Source organism: Vidua chalybeata, chromosome 27, assembly GCF_026979565.1.
Source record: "Vidua chalybeata isolate OUT-0048 chromosome 27, bVidCha1 merged haplotype, whole genome shotgun sequence".
Taxonomy (NCBI): Eukaryota; Metazoa; Chordata; class Aves; order Passeriformes; family Viduidae; genus Vidua; species Vidua chalybeata.
In genome coordinates this window covers 3,460,251-3,481,113 of record NC_071556.1, presented here as the reverse complement: position 1 = coordinate 3,481,113, position 20,863 = coordinate 3,460,251, and the positions used below count along the sequence as shown (strand labels likewise).

Sequence of the window (20,863 nt, the reverse complement as noted above, 5' to 3'; positions counted from 1 at the left end):
CCGCGGGCGCCGTTGAGCCCGCGGTACTCGGCGTGTGTCCGGGCCCCCCTCAGCCTGGGCGGGCTGGAGCCCCTGGCCCGCCCGGGGGCTGTGCCAGCGCTCCCGGGACTATTTCACGGCGGTGTCCTTCCGCCGCACCGCCCGTGGCGTCACTTCCCGCGGAAGCGGAAGCGGAAGGCGGGCGGGACGCGGCCCGGCCGGGGCGATGTCGGCCAGCGCTGTCTATGTGCTGGACCTGAAGGGGAAGGTGAGGCCCGGCGCGGAGCTGGCGGCTCCGCTGCCTCTCTGAGGGCTGCGGGGGCCGCGTTCCGCTTCCCGAGCTGCCGGCCCCGGGTTAGCCGAGCGGGGACGGGGGAGCTGTGGCCTGTAGCCCCTCGCCGGTAGAGATATTGGGTGAGGCGGCATCCCCGGGGGGATTAACCTCTGCTGGTGTCGTAGCTGCTTTGCCTCAGAGGAGTTGCGTGTTTTCTTATCCTAAAATCATTCTTAGAGCCTGAGCAGTAATAGGGGAAAGACAGATCTGGAAAATACTAATACATGACTTTGCAATTAAATGGTGGTATTTGCGTTTTAATCGGCAAAGCGCTTCGGCATTGTGATTTGCACTTAAAAATGCAGAGAGCCTCGAGGGAAGCTGGAGTATTTTAGAGGGGTTTTTCAAGCGTTCGTGCGTCTTGCATGATAACCTCCTTGTGGAAGAGAAAAAAGAAGGATTTGGTTGGTTTCCTTATAGGTTCTGATATGTCGGAATTATCGTGGAGATGTGGACATGTCAGAGGTGGAACATTTTATGCCAATCCTTATGGAAAAGGAAGAAGAGGGGACACTTTCTCCTATCCTAGCACATGGAGGAGTTCGTTTCATGTGGATTAAACATAACAACCTGTATCGTATCCTTTGTGCTGCAGATGTGCTGGCGTGCCAAGGGCTGCTGGCTTGGGTTTTTTTTTTAATGTCAAAATGCAACTTGGAGAATGGGTGAAGTGGTGTAAAGAGGCTATATTCAGTAAAGTTGGTTATATTAAATAAGGGTTTTTTGTGTGCTTTTGTGCTATATTCAGTAAAGTTGGTTATATTAAATAAGGTTTTTTTGTGTGCTTTTATGTACCAGCAGCATAAGGTCGAGAAAAGTGTTTTAATTTTACTCTAATTAATGATTTCTAACTAATGATTTCTAATTAATGATTTCCTTATCTTCATATCTCCTTAGCTCATAGGTGCAGTTAAGTAGCTAATGCATAATTCTTCCAGGCAACTCCAAGTGCCTTAAATTAGGCTTTTTAAAATGCACTTAGTAAACTTTTTTTTTAAATTCCTGAACATCCTTTATCAGTTGTTGCAACTTCTAAGAAAAATGCTTGTGTATCACTGGTGTTTTCATTTTTATATAAAGTAGTTCAGGTGAGTATATTTCAGAAGTAACCTTTATGCTCTGTCTAAATAGAAGTGCATAGAGCGTTCACATTTTTTAAGAACTTCAATCAATAGCATTTTTACTTTATATTTTGATTATTTTGTAGAACTATCTTCTTAACCACTAATAAGGGCACTGATATTGTGTAGCTGTGTAGGCAGGATGGGGCACAGTGCTGTGAGTAGTTACACAAGACCTGAGCACCTGGAGGAGATTGTGAACTGGTGCTTGTGTTGTGGTGCCTCACACAGCTCCTGTGTTTGCTTCATCTGTACCTGCTGAGAAAAATATTTTCTCCAGAATAGCTATTCTTCATAATAGTTTCTTCTAGGATTTCTCTGTATCTGTTTTAGTTGTGGTGAGTTTCCTGGGGCTGATCTGAGCAGAATGCTGTTTGGGAAGTATGGGGTTGGAACTTTACAAGATTATTATTTTAGATGCAGGAATACCTTCTGCTTGTGCTGTGCTGCCTCAGTTAATGTCCTTTTTCTCCCTCTCCCTCCTCTTGTTGCATTTCAGGTTTTTTCTGAATATTTCAAGGAGTTGGAAGAAGAGAGCATTAGGGATAATTTTGTTATTATTTATGAGTTGTTAGATGAGCTTATGGATTTTGGTTATCCACAAACCACTGATAGTAAAATTTTACAAGAGTAAGTATCACTCAACAGTGACAAAGCCCTTGGAATGTTTTGAGCCTTTTTCCATAGGCAAACAAATGTTTTGTGTGTGTTCTAATTATCAAAAATACTAATTATATTTTTTTTTCCATGCCCATTTTCTGGTTGTGAAGATACATCACTCAGGAAGGCCACAAACTTGAAACTGGAGCCCCACGCCCGCCTGCCACTGTTACAAATGCTGTTTCCTGGAGGTCAGAAGGGATAAAATACAGGAAAAATGAGGTGTTCCTCGATGTCATAGAGTCTGTTAACCTTTTGGTGGGTACCTTGGACTTCAACTTTTGTGTAAGAATTGTAGTAGGAAGTGTTAAAAAGGGCTTTTTGTATGAAAACCTGCAATAAAAAGTCTGACTGTGGATGGTGTGCTGTGACACCCAAAGCAATGTAATCATTAAGTTCCCATGAAATCATTAAGTAATGTAATAATAATTAAGTAATGTAATCATTAAGGAAATCCAGTACAAATAATGCTTTAATTGTGTGTATTGTTGATTTTTGGACATGTCCTTTGATCCTCTATCTGTGCTGCTTCACATCCCTGATTTAATTCACTGTACTGGATTAATTCCTGATAAGAAACACATCCAAGAAAACCCAGGGCATGGCGATAGGGTGGGAGTGTTTCTTGATGTCACAACACACCACATCAGAGATGTCTTACCTCCCTCTTCATCTTTGTTCAGGTCAGTGCCAACGGGAACGTGTTACGGAGTGAGATAGTTGGATCCATTAAAATGAGAGTTTTCCTCTCAGGAATGCCAGAGCTGCGCCTTGGGTTGAATGACAAAGTTCTCTTTGACAACACAGGCCGTGAGTGTTGCACTGTCATGACAATCAGCACAGATGCTGTCTTGAGTTTTGGGGTGCCTGGGGAGCATGGTAATCACAGAATCATGAAGGTTGGAAAAGCCCTCTAAAATCATGAGGTCCAACTGCTGAGCAGCACCACCGTGTTCACCACTAAGCAGTGTCCCCACATCCACAGGCCTTTGGAACACTTCCAGGGCTGGTGACCCCACCAGTGCCCTGGGCAGCCTGTGCCAATGCATGACCATCCTTTCAGTGAAGAAAGTTTCCCAGAATATAACCTAAACTTCCAGTGGCACAACTTGAGGCCACTTCCTCTTGTCCTGTCCCGTGTTGCCTGGGAGCAGAGCCTGACCCCACCTGGCTCCATCCTCCTGTCAGGGAGTTGTGGAGAGTGAGAAGGCTCCCCCTGAACCTACTTTTCTCCAGGCTGAGTCCCCCCAGCTCCCTCAGCTGCTCCTTGTGCTCCAGCCCCTTCCCCAGCTCCATTTCCTTTTCTGGACACACTTCAACCCCTCAATGTTTTCCTTGTTGTGAGGAGCCCAAAACTGGTGGCAGGATTGGAGGTGCCTCAGCAGTGCCCAGCACGGGGGGATGGTCACTGCCCTGATCCTGGAAAGTTGGCTAAAAGGAAGGAATGTCAGCAGGCAGCAGCTCTGCTGTGGTGACACTTGGGCCATAGCTTGTGTGACCTGTGTGTTTCCTGCTAGGTGGGAAAAGTAAATCAGTGGAACTGGAAGATGTGAAGTTCCACCAGTGTGTTCGTCTCTCTCGCTTTGAAAACGACAGGACAATCTCCTTCATTCCACCTGATGGAGAGTTTGAGCTCATGTCATATCGTCTCAATACCCACGTGAGTCTGGATGTTTGCCTTTTTAAAATGAGAATGGTTTAGATTGTAGCCACAATAGCTTTCCCTTCTTTTTTTTTTTTCATAAAACATGGGCAGCACATGGATTTTCGAGTCAGCTGTTAATAGCAAAACTTGGTGCTCACTCCTTTTGGAGGAAGAAGAAGGTTTAGACTTAACTTAGCAATAAGTCTCTGTATTTTCAACTGCTGTTGAAACTGCTTTTGAAATACTAATTTTAATCTAACTACATAATGTCAGTGAAACAATTAGTTGTGCTTGTTAACAGCAGTATTTATGGCACTTCATTTTATTGGTGCATGCCAGCCATGGTGACAAAGGCAGCCTTTGTTTCAGAAAAGTAAAAAAATTCAATCTAGAGAAGGTCTATAGCAAAGAAATAGTTCAATCCCTAGTACGTAAAACTATCAAATATTTTCTGATGCAAGTGTTTGTTTTTAGGGATTAATCTGAGACATACTTTTTTAAGCCTATAATTCTTGTACATTTGTTCATTGGTATATCAGTGCTTGCTCATTTGTATAATTATTTCTTTAAAAACCACAATTCTGTCATTTTGAACGCCCCAGGCTGCATTTTCTGTGTGGTTCACATAGTGAGTGTAGTTTTAAGGAAAAGCAACATTTTAGTGACTCTGTCAGAGTAAAACTTAGAGCTGTGATGTGTTTTTTCACCACCAGGTAAAGCCCCTGATCTGGATTGAGTCTGTGATTGAGAAACATTCCCACAGCCGCATCGAGTACATGATCAAGGTCAGGCATCCTAAAATAATCTTGCCTAATTTTAATCTTCTTTTGTTTGTTTTCAAAGCTTGATGAGCAGTATATGCATTTTTGTGCAAGTATTCAGGATTTCTGTGGGACTTAGATACCTTTGAAGACTTCATTTGTGAATTATGATCTCAGTTCCAGTTCTGGTTCTCAGGATACAGGTGGGGGTGGAGGGGAGCTGTGTGTCTCACAGCTCTCTGGGCTCAGCAGCATCATGGAAATACTTAGACCCTGCTTTTCTGCTTTATTGTTTTTCTTCTTTAGGCAAAGAGTCAATTTAAGCGTAGATCAACTGCCAACAATGTGGAGATTCACATCCCAGTTCCAAATGATGCAGATTCGCCAAAGTTTAAAACCACTGTTGGAAGTGTCAAATGGGTTCCAGAGAACAGTGAAATTGTCTGGTCCATTAAATCTTTTCCAGTAAGTGTTATTTTTTACTCTTGCCACCAAAGAGTGTAATAATTACTTAACACTAATATTTCATTCACGTTTAGACTCTGCCTAAAGCAAATCCTGTTGGTATCAGGCAAGTAGTGGACTCTTCCTCTTTTTTCCATGGATGAAAGATTGGAACTTGCTAATAGATGTAGTTTATATTTGTTTCACTTGGATATTTTTTCAGAACCTGGGCAGAGAGCAAATTTTTGAGTGATGTCTCTGGGTGGTGTAATCCTTGGCCTGGCTTTAGCAGCAGCTGTTTGAGTTTTGTCAGGCTTTACTTCTTGGGTGGTTCCGTGAGCATGAGGCCTGTCCACTGCTAATGATGTGATAGTAGTGCAGCTGTGTGTCACTATTTAATCTGAATTTATGAGTATGAGGCTGGAAAAAAATGAATTATGCCTCAGGCTGGATCTGCTTTTTTTTTTTTTTAAAAAAAAAGGATTTTTAAAATTAAAATATATGTCACTTTGAGGCCCTGGAGAAGAGCTGGAATACATAGTGGAGTTCAGCAGTTTGATGTTAAGAAATCTACTCCTATCATTGCAAGTTCTTTATTATTATTTTTGTTTCAAGAAAAAAAAAATGTTCCTTTTGGATAGGGTGGAAAAGAATACCTGATGAGAGCTCATTTTGGACTTCCAAGTGTTGAAGCTGAAGACAAGGAAGGAAAACCTCCCATCAGTGTAAAGTTTGAGATTCCCTATTTCACCACTTCAGGAATCCAGGTCAGTGATTGAAAACAGAAATACTGATAAATTCACATGCTGCCCTCTAACACACGAGCTGTTTCTCATCTTGATGATTCCTGTTCAGTTTTATCCACAAGACAGATTTTTACCCGTAAAAGGGTCGGGTTTTTGCTAAATGCTGCTTTGTCAGCATGGGAGGCTTTATGTCTTACAGATCTTTCTTTCCAGGTTCGTTACTTAAAGATAATTGAGAAGAGTGGCTACCAGGCTTTGCCCTGGGTCCGGTACATCACCCAGAATGGAGGTGAGAGGAAGGGAATATTTTGTTTCTCCAGAATAAACCTGCAAATTGAAGCTCCTGTTTTTGAGTATGGAACTATCTGGTTTAGATACACAGTAGATTCAACTACACTGTTTCTTTTCTACTCCCCTCTTTGGGGATTAGAATGGAGGTGAGAGGAAGGGAATATTTTGTTTCTCCAGATATAACCTACAAATTGAAGCTCCTATTTTTGAGTATGGAACTGTCTGGTTTACATACACAGTAGATTAAACTACACTCTTTCTTTTCTAGTTCCCTTTTTGGTGTAGTAATGAAAGACCCAATGGGGTAGAGTGGTAATGCTGTTCAAATATTTTCTGATTGAGCTGGAATTCAGTAAATTTAAAAACAAAGACAACATTAGCAGTATGCTCACACATATTCTTAAAATGTATAAGACATTGTCTAGTACAAAATATTAGATTCTTAGCAAAATGGTGCAAAAATGGTGGGGTTTGGTTTTGTTGGGGTTTTTTTGTTGCTGTGGTGGTATTGTTGTTGTCATTTTGGGTTTTTTTTTTTTTTTTTTGTTTAGTTTGTTTTTCACTTTTTTTTTGTTTCTGTTTATCCAAGTATTTTTTTCTGGCATTTAAACATGACTGCCCACAATTGCCTTGCTTCTCATGGCCATTCTAAGCAAAGATTTGAGTTTATTTTATAGAATTGTTGAATCCCAGACTGGTTTGGGTGGGAAGGAGCCTTAAAGCTCATCTTGTTCCACCCCTGCCATTGGGCAGGGACATCTTCCCCTACCCCAGGCTGCTCCCAGCCCCATCCAGCCTGGCCTTGGACACTTCCAGGGATCCAGGGGCAGCCACAGCTTCCCTGGGCACCCAGGGCCTCACCCCCACACAGGAAAGAATTTATTCCTAATATCCCATCTAACCCTTCCCTCCTTTAGTTGAAGGCTATTCCCCCTCAGTGTTTTATTGATATTTGCACATTCTTTTATTAACATATGTTAATACAAGGATGCATTTTATCACTTTATCCCAACTTGCTGCTCTGCTTTACTCCTTTGAATGAGACAAATGACTAAAATTGGGTTTTTGTTTGTTTTTTTCCCCCTTCACAGACTACCAGCTCCGAACACAGTAAAACACCTCACAGGCACCACAGACAACAAACCTTCAGGCCTAGAATTCATTTGCAGAAGCTTCTGTGGTCCTGAGAGCTGTGAATGTTGTTGCCAAGGGTCTCATTTCTGCAATCTTGGATTGACAGAAGAAAGATTGGAAATTTATTGATTTCAATAATGTGTTTGAGCTTTTGAACCATTAGTATTGATTGTGTGAATATTTATTTCATTCTTAGAACATGCTGATCTTGCTGCTAAATGCTAATTACATTAGGAGTAGCAGTTACATTGAGGAGCCAGGAATCCAGAATGAACCTTGGGAATGTCTTGTCGATGCCTTGTCCATTACAGTCACAGAGTTTCTAGTATTTGTATTTTAGGATCCCTAAAGACATTGGCAGCATTATGCTACAAATTAGGGACATGATTGTGCAATTAAATGACTGCTGAACACTTCGTTGTATTTAGCCCAAGGTATTTATTTTTTTTTTTCTGGGCATTTGGGTGCCTTAACTCATTCATAGCTCTCTTAACTTTAAAAAAAAAAATTACAGAATATGAGTTAAAATTATCTGAAGTCAAAAAAACACGGTTAGCTTTTTTTTTTTTTGCATGGTTTCAAAGGAATTAATCTGAGAGAACAGCTTCAAGTGAAAGGTTTGGAAACAAAAATAGGGATTTGTTAAAGACTAAGTTAACTGAGAACAAGAGATGACAGGAGTAAATGCCTGTGGGAGAGTCTCTGGAAGCAGGATTGCTGGCTCCACTCAGTCAAAATGCAGATGAAAGAGTTCCAACCTTGTGACACCCCAGGGCCTGGAAACCCTCTGCCAACTGACCAGTACTTGCTTTTTCAAATTTCTGTTCATCAAACATGTTCCCAATTGTCATACGTAGGCATGAAGCCTTAGATTAGGGATTCAAAGACCAAAACACTTTTAGAGGTAATGTCATTTGGTAGGAAGCTTGGGTGCTCATGATTATTTTTCCAGATAATAGTAATCTACTCCAAGCTCTTCCTGGAAGTTACTGTGTAAGAAGAGGCCGACAAAAATACAGTTGCCATCTTTCTTCCAGCTTGCCTTTTGTGTTAATTTAGGGCAAATACTTCCCCTTTTTGCTATAGTTTGCTAGAATTGTTTAACTTCATTTGCCCTAAGGAGAGATGTTTTCTTTCTCAGTCTTTTCTGTTTGTAAGCAGCTGTTGCTGTATCTTCCTGGCAGAATGAATAACAGTTTGCAATGTTATTCTTAAAGGTATTATTTTTTTTTACATGCCATTTCATTTTTTTCTGAGAAGCTACAATTGGCATGGGTGTACATAGTTATTTTAGGTTTTGGTGAGGTTGTTTTTTTTTTTTTCCAGGAAAATTGTGACAGTTATCAGTATTTTCTTTACACAATTTTTAGGATATTTTAGGTTGAATTTAGTACTCCTGAGAGGTGCTAAACTTACACCATCAAAATCTAAATATCTATGTCTGCAGATGTGATGTGATAATACACTGTGTACAAAATTCTGTGCTGGTGGGAGAGTCCAGGAGTGTGCACAAAGACTGAGAAGGTATTTCAGTCACTGTCCTCACTGAACAGACTGTACATAGAGACACCTGTGTGTACAATTAGCCAAAAATCAGCTAAACTCCCCCCGGGCTGCAGCTGCTGTGACATCACAGAAGATATGCCTCAGGAAATCTAATGTCTGGTGGTGTTTGGCAACAGCCACACACCCAGTTTTTGGCAACCATGGGTGTGGACCAGGTGTATTCTGACTCTGTCACCCAAAACACTTGATGTTGAAATGGAATCATCTTGTTCAAGATTTCAGTTCCACTACTCATTTTCATTTGAACAATTAAGCTTATGACTGGACAAAAACTTTTTATATTAAAACTGTTGACAAATCACTTTCTGCTGACTTTGTTTTTCCAAGTGTTTGCTCTAATTATGCCTGTAAAATGTGACTCTCCATAGCTTTGTTTTCCTCTTGAAATTTGGATCTTGTGGACCAGAACCATGTTTTCTCCTATTTTGTTGCAGTTTGACTGTTTTGATGATGGGGCATCAGCCATGCTTGTCCAGAAGGTAATAAAGGGCAGAAAGTCCTCTTTGACTCAGTTGTACTTTGCCTGATTCTTTTTCAGTTTGATCTACACCAGGTAGTAGCCTCTAATCTCAGGGTATGCTCAGCTCTTATAATGTGAGGCCTGGATAAGTGGAGCAGAACTTTGTAAAAGCAAAAAGTAACAATATTTCTGATTTATTTAACAAATTCTGAAAAAAAATCACTTTCCTATTCTCAACAAAATCCACCCATGTACAATAAAATTGGTGATCAGAAAGCAAAATTCCCCCTCCCTCCTTTTCATGGTCGCCTCCTGAAATTCTGAATGGCACAGGGTGTGACCCAGACCCAACCTGCCACCACCTTGAATTTGGGCTGCCCTGACAGTCCCAAGGGCACCCTGCAAACTGACATCAGGAACCTGGGCTGGCCAGTTTTGTTTCACAGGGAAAAGGGCTGTGGTTTTGTTCAGGGGCCTGTGGCCCTGAGTGGGCAGCCGCCTCCAAAAAATCCAAATGTCCAAGGATGTGTCGCAGACCCAAGCTGCCCCCACCTCAACGCTGTGCTGCCCTGACAGTCCCAAGGGAACCCTACAGACTGACATCAGGAACCTGGGCTGCTGAGTTTTCTTTCACAGGGAACATGGCTGGCATTTGTGTTCAGGGGCCTGTGGCCCTGAGTGGGCATCCACCTCCTGAAATTCAGAATTGTGCAGGAAGGAGCCCATAAACAACCTACCTCCACTTCAAATCTGAGCTTCCTTGACAGTCCCAAGGAACCTGGGGTGGTGATATTGGTGCTGGGATCCCTGACGCCTGGGAAGAATGATGTCTGAATTCCAATTATTTCAGAAGGCTAATTAATTAATTTATTATATTATACTATATTACACTAACAAGAACTAACTAACTAACTAGAAAACCCGTGGCTCTCTCCTCAGAGTCCTGACACACACGTGGATCCAGCTGGTCAATGAATCCAAACAGCATCACCAGAATCCAACAAGCAATCACCTGGGGTAAACAATCCCCAAACCACATTCCACATGGGCACAAACAGGAGCAGCAAATGAGGTAAGAATTGGTTTGATTCTCTTTTCTCTGCCTCTCTCACAGCTTCTCTCAGGAGAAAGCCAAGTCTCCCTCTGTTCAGGGGGCATGTGAATAGCACATGGTGAGTTTTGTTCTGGTGTTTGTGTTCAGGGGCCCGTGGCCCTGAGTGTGGCCACTCACTGTTGCACTGTGGATGCCTGTGTAGCTGCACTGGCAAAAAGACAGAAATAAGGGATGTTATTCCAGCACTTGATCTCCTACAAGGAGGGCAGGTTTGGGTGACACGCTGAGATTAAACTTCCCTGGGAGGTTGGAGAGCCCCCTGGATCCCTGGAAGTGTCCAAGGCCAGGCTGGACAGGTCTTGGAGCAACATGGGAATGTGGAAGGTGTCTCATTTAGAATGAGATGGGCTGTAATGTCTCTTCCAACACAAACTACTCTGTGATCCTATGAGTAATTTTTTTCCCACAAGTTTTGTTCTTATCTGTTAAATCTTTATCTCACTGAACTTCGTTCTCTGCTTAATGTGGTAAAATGTAAATATCTTGGTTTGCCACCATGTTAGAGGTAAGTGCCTAATACAAAAGACTTTTAAAAGAGGATTTGCATGTTTGAAGTGCCTAACCTGTGTTTTCAGCTCGCTGTGGTTTCATAGTTGTGTTGGCAGCTGGCTGCATATCCTCGCAGCAGAAACACTCCCTGTCCCTCCCCAGGCGCGCAGACCTGTCACTTCATTATGCACCATTTAATTGCTCCTTGATTAGATGATTGTCTCTGCAGGTGCGTCAGCGGCGCTCCCTGTCCGAGTAGTTTCGTTTCCTGTAGTAGTGCGTGTGTGGAACTGAATGAGAGGAGCTCCGAGCACGCTCCGTGCCGCTGCCCGCGGCCGGCTCTGCCGGCAGATGGCATTCCCAGCACGCTGCTCCCCAGTACGGACCAGTAGGAGCCGTGCGAACGGTATGTACCCAACGTGCCTTGATTTCGGAAGGCACAGCTATTTTAGTGCCCCGGAGTGCATTAAAAACCACCCAAAACATGTCATTAAATTATTTTTTTAGCCTTATGCCGTGTGATTTTTTTTTTTTTTTTTTTTTTTTGAGTTGAGCAACTTCACAATTTAGCTGCATAGTTTTAACATTCTTATTTCTTGCTTTTTCTCTCTTGTGGTCGATACTGGTACTCCTGCAACGTGCAGTAGGGTGCCAAGGGAAGGGATGACCCCGTGCAGCATCACAGGAGCAACTACTTGGGGTTGTACATTGGTGCTGGGTCAGAAATTAAACCTCAGCTGCTGGTCTGAAAGCTCCTGTGTGATATAATATTAAAAAAAAAAAAAAAAAGAAAAGAAAAAAAAAAAAAAAGAGGACCTTTTCACTCCCACACACTTGATTAGCTCTAGAGAAAACTGGTTTTGTCTCGAGAAATTAAGCCAGAACCTACTTCCCAATCAAGTAAAATGGGTGCCTTAAAAAAGCTTCATTCCACCTTGGTCTTCCAGCTGAAGAGTCTTTTCTTACGTGTTTTTAAGGTTTTCCTACTCTTCCTTCTCTCTTGGCAACTTTTTCTGCTGGAATACTGTTTGGACTGCTTATATTTGCTTCCCAGTTCTAGTCTGAGCTGGTTTTGTCTATAAAACATCCTTACACATAAAGAGAAATCATGAGACTTTATCTGGAGTGGATTTGCCTCTGGTTAGACGATTGCACCTGTTTATTTCTGACTTAATTCTGTGAAAATAAAAAGTCTAAACCTTGGCACCTCTGTCTTTATCTTGTGCCAAATGCAGTGTTGCAATATGTTCAGTGCTTTTTTTTTCCCCTCTGTGGTTGACACCCACTGCTGTTTGTAATTTCAGCAGCCCTGGCAAGGTTGATGGCCTTGCAGAAAACAGCATGAGAGAGCAAAGTTAAGGGACAATATGAATAATCTTAATTGCCACGGTAATTAACTATACAACAATGTTATTTACACTACAGGAGAAGTCAAAATGTAAACAAACAATTGTGAAACTTCTTTTCCACGGAATTTTGTGCAATTCAATGCGTTCTCTAAGTCATGCCCTCCCTACACACAGATAAAACTTGTTTCTCCTGTAGTTACAGCACGTTGGCTTGACTCAGCATTTGTGAAAGCACACTTGCAGCTCGCTGCAGGCAGATGCAGGAGATTCCCTTTTGTAGCTATTGCACATTAGAGAATTAGTGAAAACTTCAGTGAAAAATATTGCACGTTAGGGAATTAGTGAAAAACCTTGGGGCTTTGAGAGCTCCAGCAGAGGAAGGACATGGACCTGTTGGAACAAGTCCAGAGGAGGCCACCAAGATGATCAGAGGGATGGAGCAGCTCTGCTGTGAGGAAAGGCTGGGAGAATCCCAATTCCAAATCTTTGGTGTGACCTGTGACCTGCCAGTATCTGACAGGAGCCCACAAGAGAGCCTGGAGTGACAGGACAAGGGGGAATGGCATCACACTGACAGAGAGAAGGTTTAGATTGGATATTAGGGAAAAAAATTGGGTTTGAGGCCCTGGCACAGGTTTTCCAGAGGATTTGCCCTGTCCCTGGGAATATTCAAGACTAGGTTTGATGGGGCTTGGAGCAACTTGGTCTAGTAGAAGGTACCATGGCAGGGGATAGAACAAGATGGGTTTTGAGGTCCTTGTACTTCTCCTGTGTTGTGCCTGTGACCCCCCAGGCTTTGGCAGGGCTGTGTGGGGATCAAGGTGTGGGCTCTTCACAGTGTCATCACTGCTCTGGGCAGCAGCACATCTGCCTCTGTTCCTTCACACCAGCTCCCAAAGAGAAAGACGCAGGGATTTTTTAAGAGCTAGGAGTTATAGCTAAACTCAGATCTGTATTTGTTCTCCTGAAAATGAAGGAGTGCTGTTTTATCAGGATGCATCCCAGACTGAGTTCCCAAGAATTGGTGCAAACAGCCCCCTAAAACTGAGACCTTCCACAGCCCTGCCAAATCCATGGCATTTCACTGCAAAACTAAAGCCACTTTTCCCACTTCAGCTGTTCTGCTGCTCTGCGATTGTTGACAAACTCATTAAACCAGAGGACATGGATAATTCTGAGTTTAACATCAGAGATTATGCCCAGTTTATAACCTCTCCTCATCTCTTTCCTCTGACTCTGCATCTCTTTATGTCTGTCTGGTCTTGAGTCCTGCCCTGACAGCTGCAGCATTGCATCAATGGAACTTCATTTTGCTGTAGGTGGAATTACCCTGAGCTGGAATTGTTGGACTAGATCACGGAGCCTCCAAGTTTGTTTGTGGGCTAATGGTCAAATAAATAAACAGAAACAGACCTGAATCAAATGATCAGCAACGTGAAGAACAAGATGCTGCTAGAGTCAGCATGCTGGGCTGGAGAAAGTTTTGTAGGCTTAGTTCAAATCTTGGCTGTGGATTTGTACCTTGGATCAAAGTTTTGTTACAGGCCCTTCTCCAATATAAAGCAAAGGAACATAAAACAACAAATATCTAGTGAAATCCAAACACAATCTGCTCTATGTTATGCTACAAAAATGAATGAACTCTGCCTCCCACCCACTCCCACTGTGACTTGCTGTGAATAAGCACCACTCAAAGGAAACCACTGCAAGAAGTTCTGCCTCTTTCCAGCAGGAATAACAATGGAGCAAGGAAGAATGCTGACTAGCTTCATCTCTGCTATTCCACTTGGGCAGGTGTAGGTGAAAAGCAAGGGGGTGTTTAAAAAACATTGAAAGGACTCACTCTTTGCACTGAACTGAAGCCCAAATATTCAATATATAGGCTTTATATTCAATTATAAGGCTTTATTTTTTTTTTTCTAGTAAGTTAGGAAAAGCTACCTTTTCCATCCTTCTCAAGGAATGTCCTATACCTCATCTGAGATTTTCTTAGACCATCTGAGGCAGCATTGGTGGTTGCACCACAGATTTTGAGGGACAGAAGAGTATCTAGGGACATCAGGCACGTAGGGTAAATCCATCCATTTGTTCTTTATGGATCTTCAAGCCACTGGGTTACAGGTCCCTGAAACCTGTTGGGTTTCAGGGAAAGCTTTGCACAGTGATTCTTCATGGGCACACTGGATTGCACTGATGAGAACTGGCTGTTGCTCCAAATCAGAAAGAGGGCAAATCTTGATCTGAGTTTTTCCACTTTAAGTAGTTAAAGAGGTCACAGAAGCTGCTGGCTCCTCCCCAGCAGAGAATGAAGAATTCAACAGTCCCACCAAGTTCAGAAGCAAGCAGGGGCACTGAGTTTCCTGTAGTATCAAGATTTAGGGGGGTTTTACATAAACTGTGGCAAATACAGATTGGATGGTGGGTGTGGGAGATCTAACGTGTGTTAGAAACAAGCAGTTATTGAGAGGTAATGCAACACCCACATTCAGGTGCTGTTTTATATTTTGAAGAAGTCCTTTCTTAAAACTCCTGGAATGCTGCTCCAAGCTGTACCTGTCACTGCTGCTGTCTGCCCAAGGAAATGAGACAAAACTGCACAGACAGGAAAGGTTTGAAGGCATTTCAGTATAAAAGTCGAGGGAAAAGCTTGAGGGAAAGGATAACGAAGGAGGTTTTTTCAGAAATGCTGACATTATAAACAAATGAAATCTGCTTTTTCATCTTCAAACACAAAAAAAAAGCAGTCTATAAAGTTGAAAAGGAGCACGTTTTAAATGGACAAAACCTATTATTCGTGTAGAATTCCACCTTTGCACTGTATTTGTTTAGAAAAGGACTTATCAGTCAAGCACTGCCCTGCATCAGAGGTAGGAACCTGTTGCTCCTTGAGCCGAGCTCTCTGTGTTTCAGTCTCTAATTACTCTGACCAATAACGAGCACATGGCTGCAGAACAAGTGTTTATTTTCTTGCTTGCTTATTTATTCGAACAAAAGCACAAGAAGAGAGGCTTCTGCGTGGCGTGGACTCTACAATTGTTAAAGTTTCCAAGAGGTCACGAGGGTGCCAGATAACATTAGCAGCTAAGTGCTGTGTTGTCCTGTTGTGTTATCAACAGGAAACATCTTTACCAGCACAGGAACTACAGCTTTGTAATTGGCCTGGTGCAAGAACATGACAGTATTTTCTCATCCTATCAGGACTCGGATATTTTGGGAACTGGTATATAAAGCTTGCAGCACACAGTGTCTCTTGGACATTAGGAACAGGTTCATGTCAGAAATCAGTGTGCTTTGCTATTTTAGTGGTTGCTATAGTTGCAGCATGAATTTTCTTGCCCTGCATGGTTCAGGGTGGTATTTCATTACAGTCCATATGTGTATTTTTATTATTTGAGTGCAGATGGACATGTTTAAAGGAATTAATATGGTGATATAAGCCTCGTAAAGAAGCCTTTAGCATATAAACAACAAATCCATAAATCATATCAATGCAGGCCATGTTTAGCTTTCATTAAATACTCATAGACTTCTATGGTGAAAGACTGAGCTCTATCCAGGCAAATTTCAGATTCACTGGATGATAAAATGTTATATTTGGGCTCTGAAATGAGCAGCGTTCTGCATGATCCATGTGTTGAACAGAGCAGCCCTTCTGCCTCACACAGTTAATGGCAAAAAAAAGTGCAGTAACATCTATAACTAGTGTTAGATCAGAGCAAGGAGTGTTTCAATGGTGCTGTAAAGAGCTCTTTTGGAGGGGGGCCAATATTGCAATTAATATTCTGTATGGAATTACACCACTTGTTGATTATAACAAGCCTCGCTTGGCCCATTTGATAAAGCTGGAGTGGGTTTTTCCACAGCTGTCGTCACTGTTTTCATCCAAAGTAACTGTAACTACCAAGAAGGAAAAACTACAACACCAGACACGCAGCCTGAGGACTGCCCAAATTTTTCCTAAAAAGTGCATCATGAGAAATTCTAATAACTTGAGGGTGATCCTTCAGAATAATCAGTGCTACACAACCTTTATGCACTATTGCATGTTGCCCTCGGAGAACCTCACAAAGCCAGATTTTTTAACTTTCACTCTTATTAAAATGTTTCTTAAATGTCTCCTGACATCAGAAATCAAAGATATCTTTTATATAGCAAAATTTTTGGTAAATATGGACAAAAGGATCATTTTGTTACCAATAAAACTGGCTTCTACAATGAGAAAAGTCAGGATTTTCTTTCCATTTTATTCTATATAGTAGACACTAAAAAAAAACCAACCCAACCTAGAAGTCTGCAGGCTCATTTGAGCATTTAACTGGTGACAGAAGTTTCGTTTGGCCCTCACTGATGCCTGTCTCAAAACATCCTGACATCTCCCAGCAAAGCCAGAGGCAGGAGCTGCAGCACTTGAAGGCTCAGGATTGCAGTGCAAAATGATGTCCCCAAACTTATCTCCCATGTATTGTGTCAAATACCCAAAATATCAGGGGCTGATGATGACAGGTGTTATTTTGGGGGGGGTGACACAGTCATAGATGGGGAACTGAGAGCTTTTTTCCTCCCTCTTGCTCACTCTTGAAGCATGCTGGTGGAGGTGGTGGGAAGGAGGGAACATTTTGGTCTTCCTGACTGAAGTGTTGGAGTGCCCAAACTCTCTGAGGCAGCAGCACTGGAGCAGCTTTCTCTTTTCCAAGCAGGATTTTGTGACAGCAAAGCCAGAGGGGTTCAGATTAATGAAGTGACATTTTTTTTGTAGCAAATACAAAATGATTTTTTTTTTTCATTGGGATGAGAACGTGAATTCAGCAGAGAAAAGAAAGAGCAGCTGCAATGCCTGGAAGTTAAAGCAAAGTCAAGCTAGAGGAGTTTGCTTCCAGGAGAGCATTTGTTTGTGTGCAAGCATTTGCTGATGGAATTGATGCAGGGGAGAGCTCAGAGCCCTGTGTGAAGATGGGAGGGAACCTCCACCAAAAAACACACCTCTTCCAAAAATTGCAGAGCCCCAGAACTGCTGCCACAGGTCCTGTCCTCAGGTGTGGACTCTGCAGGTGATGCTCTCAAGGACTGCAGGATCTCCTCGCCTCCAAAACATCGGCGTAATCCTTCCTAGATCTTCTCCCCCCGCTGAGCTCATCAAAGCTCTTGCCCTCACAACACCACCACCTCCACACTGGGTTCAAGTTTCCTGCAGGTGCCGTGGGACATCCCCAGCTGTGACTCCCCACACGCTGAGTCAAGGCACAGCACGGCAGGGAGGGAGGCTGGGCTGGGTGCAGGATCATTTCTGCTCTCGGGGAACCTCTCACCCACGTTTCCTGCACGGATCCTGGGTGAGAGCGCTGTCTCTGCGAGGGCAGGGGAAAGCCAGTGGGTGGGAAAGTTCAGCGGCCCATGGTGTGTCCCATTCTGCCTTGTTGGGCGGCTGGTACCAGAAATGTTCTGCTCCCTGCCCTCCATCCACACCCACGGCTGTGAATGCTGTGAATTTTGAGCACCAGGTATTTTTCCCTCTCCCCTCCAGGCCGTTGGTTCCCCTGTCCTTTGCCATATGGGTTAGGAGCTGCTGGCTTGGTGCTTGTGTGGGGGATGTTGGCCTCACTTCTCCTGGCTTCTGACCATCTCCTCTCCCCATAGCCACAGAGTGAGAGAGAAAATAAATGTTACAGCTGCTTTTCCCTGCAGCCACAGTGCAGCTCTGAAGGGAGGCTCTCAGCCTGCTGTTTGTGGCCCAGCATTTAATGTGCCCCATGTCAGATCCCATCAGCAACAGCCTTTGGTTCAGAGCCATTAAACAGCTCCATCAACGGAGGAAAGGTTTAAATAGCACATTGTGGGTTCAGGAGCAATTAATAGGTCAGTCATGATGAATCATAATTGTCACTCACAATGAATCTCCTCTAAGATCTTATTCCTGGCAGTGTCCAGGTGTTCCAGAAGGTAATTTGGACAGCAGGGCACTGCCTGAGCCCATGTCCTACAAAGCCCATGCCCTGTAAAGCAGAGCTTAAAGGACTTGGGATGCACCTGCTGGAGCCTGGGGAATGGGCCACGACAGCTGTGCCAAGAAAAGATTCATGCCTTGGTGGAGCCAGGCAGAAGGGGCTGCTGGTTCCTGGAGGTACCAGTGAGGTATCTGATGCCTCAGGTTTGAGCTTTTCTATTTCTCACATTCTGTGCTGCTTTAGTGTGGGGCTCTGGGCTTCACATGAGGGGATGGGGAGCTCTGTGCACAGAGCAGGGAGACAAAACAATTCCTTCTCCAGCTGGGCACCAAGGACAAATGATCCAAATCTCAGGCCCAAGAGCACAAACAACGTGGAATGAAGTGAGAAAAACAAGCAGGATGGGAATGCATGGGCTGGAGCTGGAATGGGACAATGAACTGCAAGGTGCAAATGGAGCAGAGCTGATCCCAGTGAGAGCCCCCGGGAGCGCTCGTGCATTTTGGGACCATTTTGGTTCATCTTGGGTGCAGCCCAGGCTGGGCTCTGGTGCTGCCCAAGGTGGATCCGTGGAGGAGATCCTTTAATAAATCCCTGCTTTATTCTTTAGCTCTGTCCAGCCTCTGCTGTAGCTCAGCCTGCACAAGGCATCAGTTCAGAGCTGGTGGTGAAGGAAGCGTGAGCACAGCTGCCCTTGGCTCGTGAGGAGGGTGAGGCATCCTCCCCAGAGTGAGCAAACCAAGCCTCCTGCAAGGCTTGGAGAGGCTGCAAAGCGCCCTGTGGGCAGCACCCTCAGGGTGCTGAGGTGCCTGAGGCTGAGACTCTCTGCTTCTCTGGGTTTTTGGGTGGCTCCACCACTGCTTTTATCTTGGTTTGCGACAGGGGAAGGCCAGTTGTAGCTAATTCCCACGGGCCTGAAAGAGCAGCAGTGAAATAAATTGGAAAGCCTCCTCAGAGAAAGGCAGAGAACTACCAGCGTGGCTGAAAGTGAAAGGGATGAAGGAGCCTTTGGCCCACATAGGGAGGGAACCATCTTCTTGTTTTTCTGATACTCTTGAAAAGAAAGAAACAGCTGCTTTTCATTTTCTGTGTAAAACAGCACCCGTCGGTGCCAGGGCCGCTGTCAGAGCCCCACCATGCTGCATGAAGCTGGGCTGAGCCCCTCTCTCAGGGGTACTGGGGGCACCACTCAGCAAGAGCAGGCACAGGGGTGGGAAAATGGCCTGAATTTTAGATTTTCTTAAAAAAAAACCCCACCATATATTCAGCTTGTTTGGAGGCTATTGCCTTTTTAGCCGTTGTTAGAATGAAAGAAATTGGGCACATAATAATTCCCACACTGTAGCACTGAACCTCTGGCCTAACAAAGAGCCATCAGTGAGCATGGAGCAAAGGATAAATTAACTTTTTCTATTATTCCCTTGAAAAAATACACTCTTGCAGTCTTCTGTAAAGATACTTTCGGGCAAAACAGATTATTTTGACTTTGGACAGCATCATTCACGAAACGCTACACCACAAGTTTGGTCTGAAGAAAACCACACATGATTTGACTCTTTTTATCTCAAATCGGCGGCGGAGAGCTCGGTGCGGTTACAGTTCTCCTCATTTCTCAGAAGAGATGATCATATTTAATCACTGTGTCAGTTGGCACAAACACCATGTTTGTAGTGAAATGCTAAAAAACAGCACATTTATCTTCCCCTCGATCAAGATTTGTATGATAGAAGCTCTTAACGTTAAAACTCATCAGTAATTAAATGTTCGAAGGGCTCAGCTACCCAGCTTGTTTACTGTAGCTTATTTTAAAGAATGGTCTGATCTCTCCTGCCTAATATAACAAATACAGCATCAGTAATCTCCACCCAAGGGCATTCATTCCTTGGCAGGCTTCACTTTGGCTCTAAGATATTATTTCTGGACTTTTTTGAGGGGATGACAACTACTAACTTGCTTCACTGAGCAGCACATTTCAGTCTCCAGAGCGCCTGTAGGGGTTGCCTCACAGCATGTCCTTACCAGCTGCACTGGTGCAGGAGCCAAGAGTCATTTGGAGGGGGAGAGAGAATTGGAAGAGGACTGTGATTCCCCCTCTGACCCACACCAGAGGGGCCAGAGAGTTTCTCCTGTGTTTCCTGCAGCGAATCCATCACGTCTGCTGGGAGTGCTGCAGCTCCCAGTGGCGCACACAGGGCTGCTCTGGGTGCTCTTACATCACCTGCTGCCCCTAGGGCTGACCTGCCCTGATTCGTGTCATTTCATTGGCACCCACTCCTGCCGTGGTATTGAGGAGTCCCAAGCACATAAAACCTCCCCTGCACCAGAGAATGGGCAAGAAAATCAGTCCTTGCCTAAAGAGCTCACTTGTTATTCACGTTTAAATCCAGCTGGGTTTGTCTCTTCCCCTGTAGGGCCAGGGGTCCACTCCCACCCTGCACACCACTGTCAGTGAGAGCACAGGCTCCAGGAAATGCCACTGGTGGGGTGCAATGAGTTTTGTTTGTGCTCAGGCTGCAGTTTCAAAGACGACAGCAAGTTTGAAACATTGCTTTTCTGTCAAAAAGGCAGTTTGAGCTCTCAGAAAACCAACAGGAGGAGGGGACAACTCCAGGTCTCACTGCCTGGCACACAGAGCTGCCCTGTCCTCCTCCAGGAGCATCTTCCCTGGGCACAGCAGCACCCTCCAAAGCAGCTCCAAAGGCAAAAAGGAGCGTTGCAGATGGTCAGTGTAGCTGATGGCCTGTCAGTTCAAGCCCTCCCTCGGGTGCTGCTCAGCAGGGCTGTGGCACCATTGCTTTCGTGGAGCGAGGAGTTTCAGTGGTTTCCAA

General features: G+C 44.0%; 1 protein-coding gene and 1 long non-coding RNA gene across 2 annotated transcripts; both read left to right on the top strand.

The window, feature by feature from the left end:
• Nucleotides 1–152: 152 nt before the first annotated feature.
• On the top strand, nt 153–9,188 carry AP1M1 (adaptor related protein complex 1 subunit mu 1). The gene is made up of 12 exons (XM_053965813.1): nt 153–247; nt 734–890; nt 1,334–1,401; nt 1,934–2,064; nt 2,205–2,352; nt 2,778–2,904; nt 3,612–3,754; nt 4,453–4,524; nt 4,807–4,965; nt 5,586–5,711; nt 5,904–5,979; nt 7,073–9,188. Exons 1-12 carry the CDS (start codon nt 206–208, stop codon nt 7,093–7,095), a joined length of 1,272 nt encoding a protein of 423 aa, XP_053821788.1. The 5' UTR covers nt 153–205; the 3' UTR covers nt 7,096–9,188.
• Nucleotides 9,189–9,743: 555 nt separating this feature from the next.
• LOC128800628 (uncharacterized) lies at nt 9,744–11,256 on the top strand. Its single transcript, XR_008435017.1, has 2 exons — nt 9,744–10,213; nt 10,974–11,256. It is a non-coding gene; the product is annotated as an uncharacterized LOC128800628 (long non-coding RNA).
• Nucleotides 11,257–20,863: the final 9,607 nt, after the last annotated feature.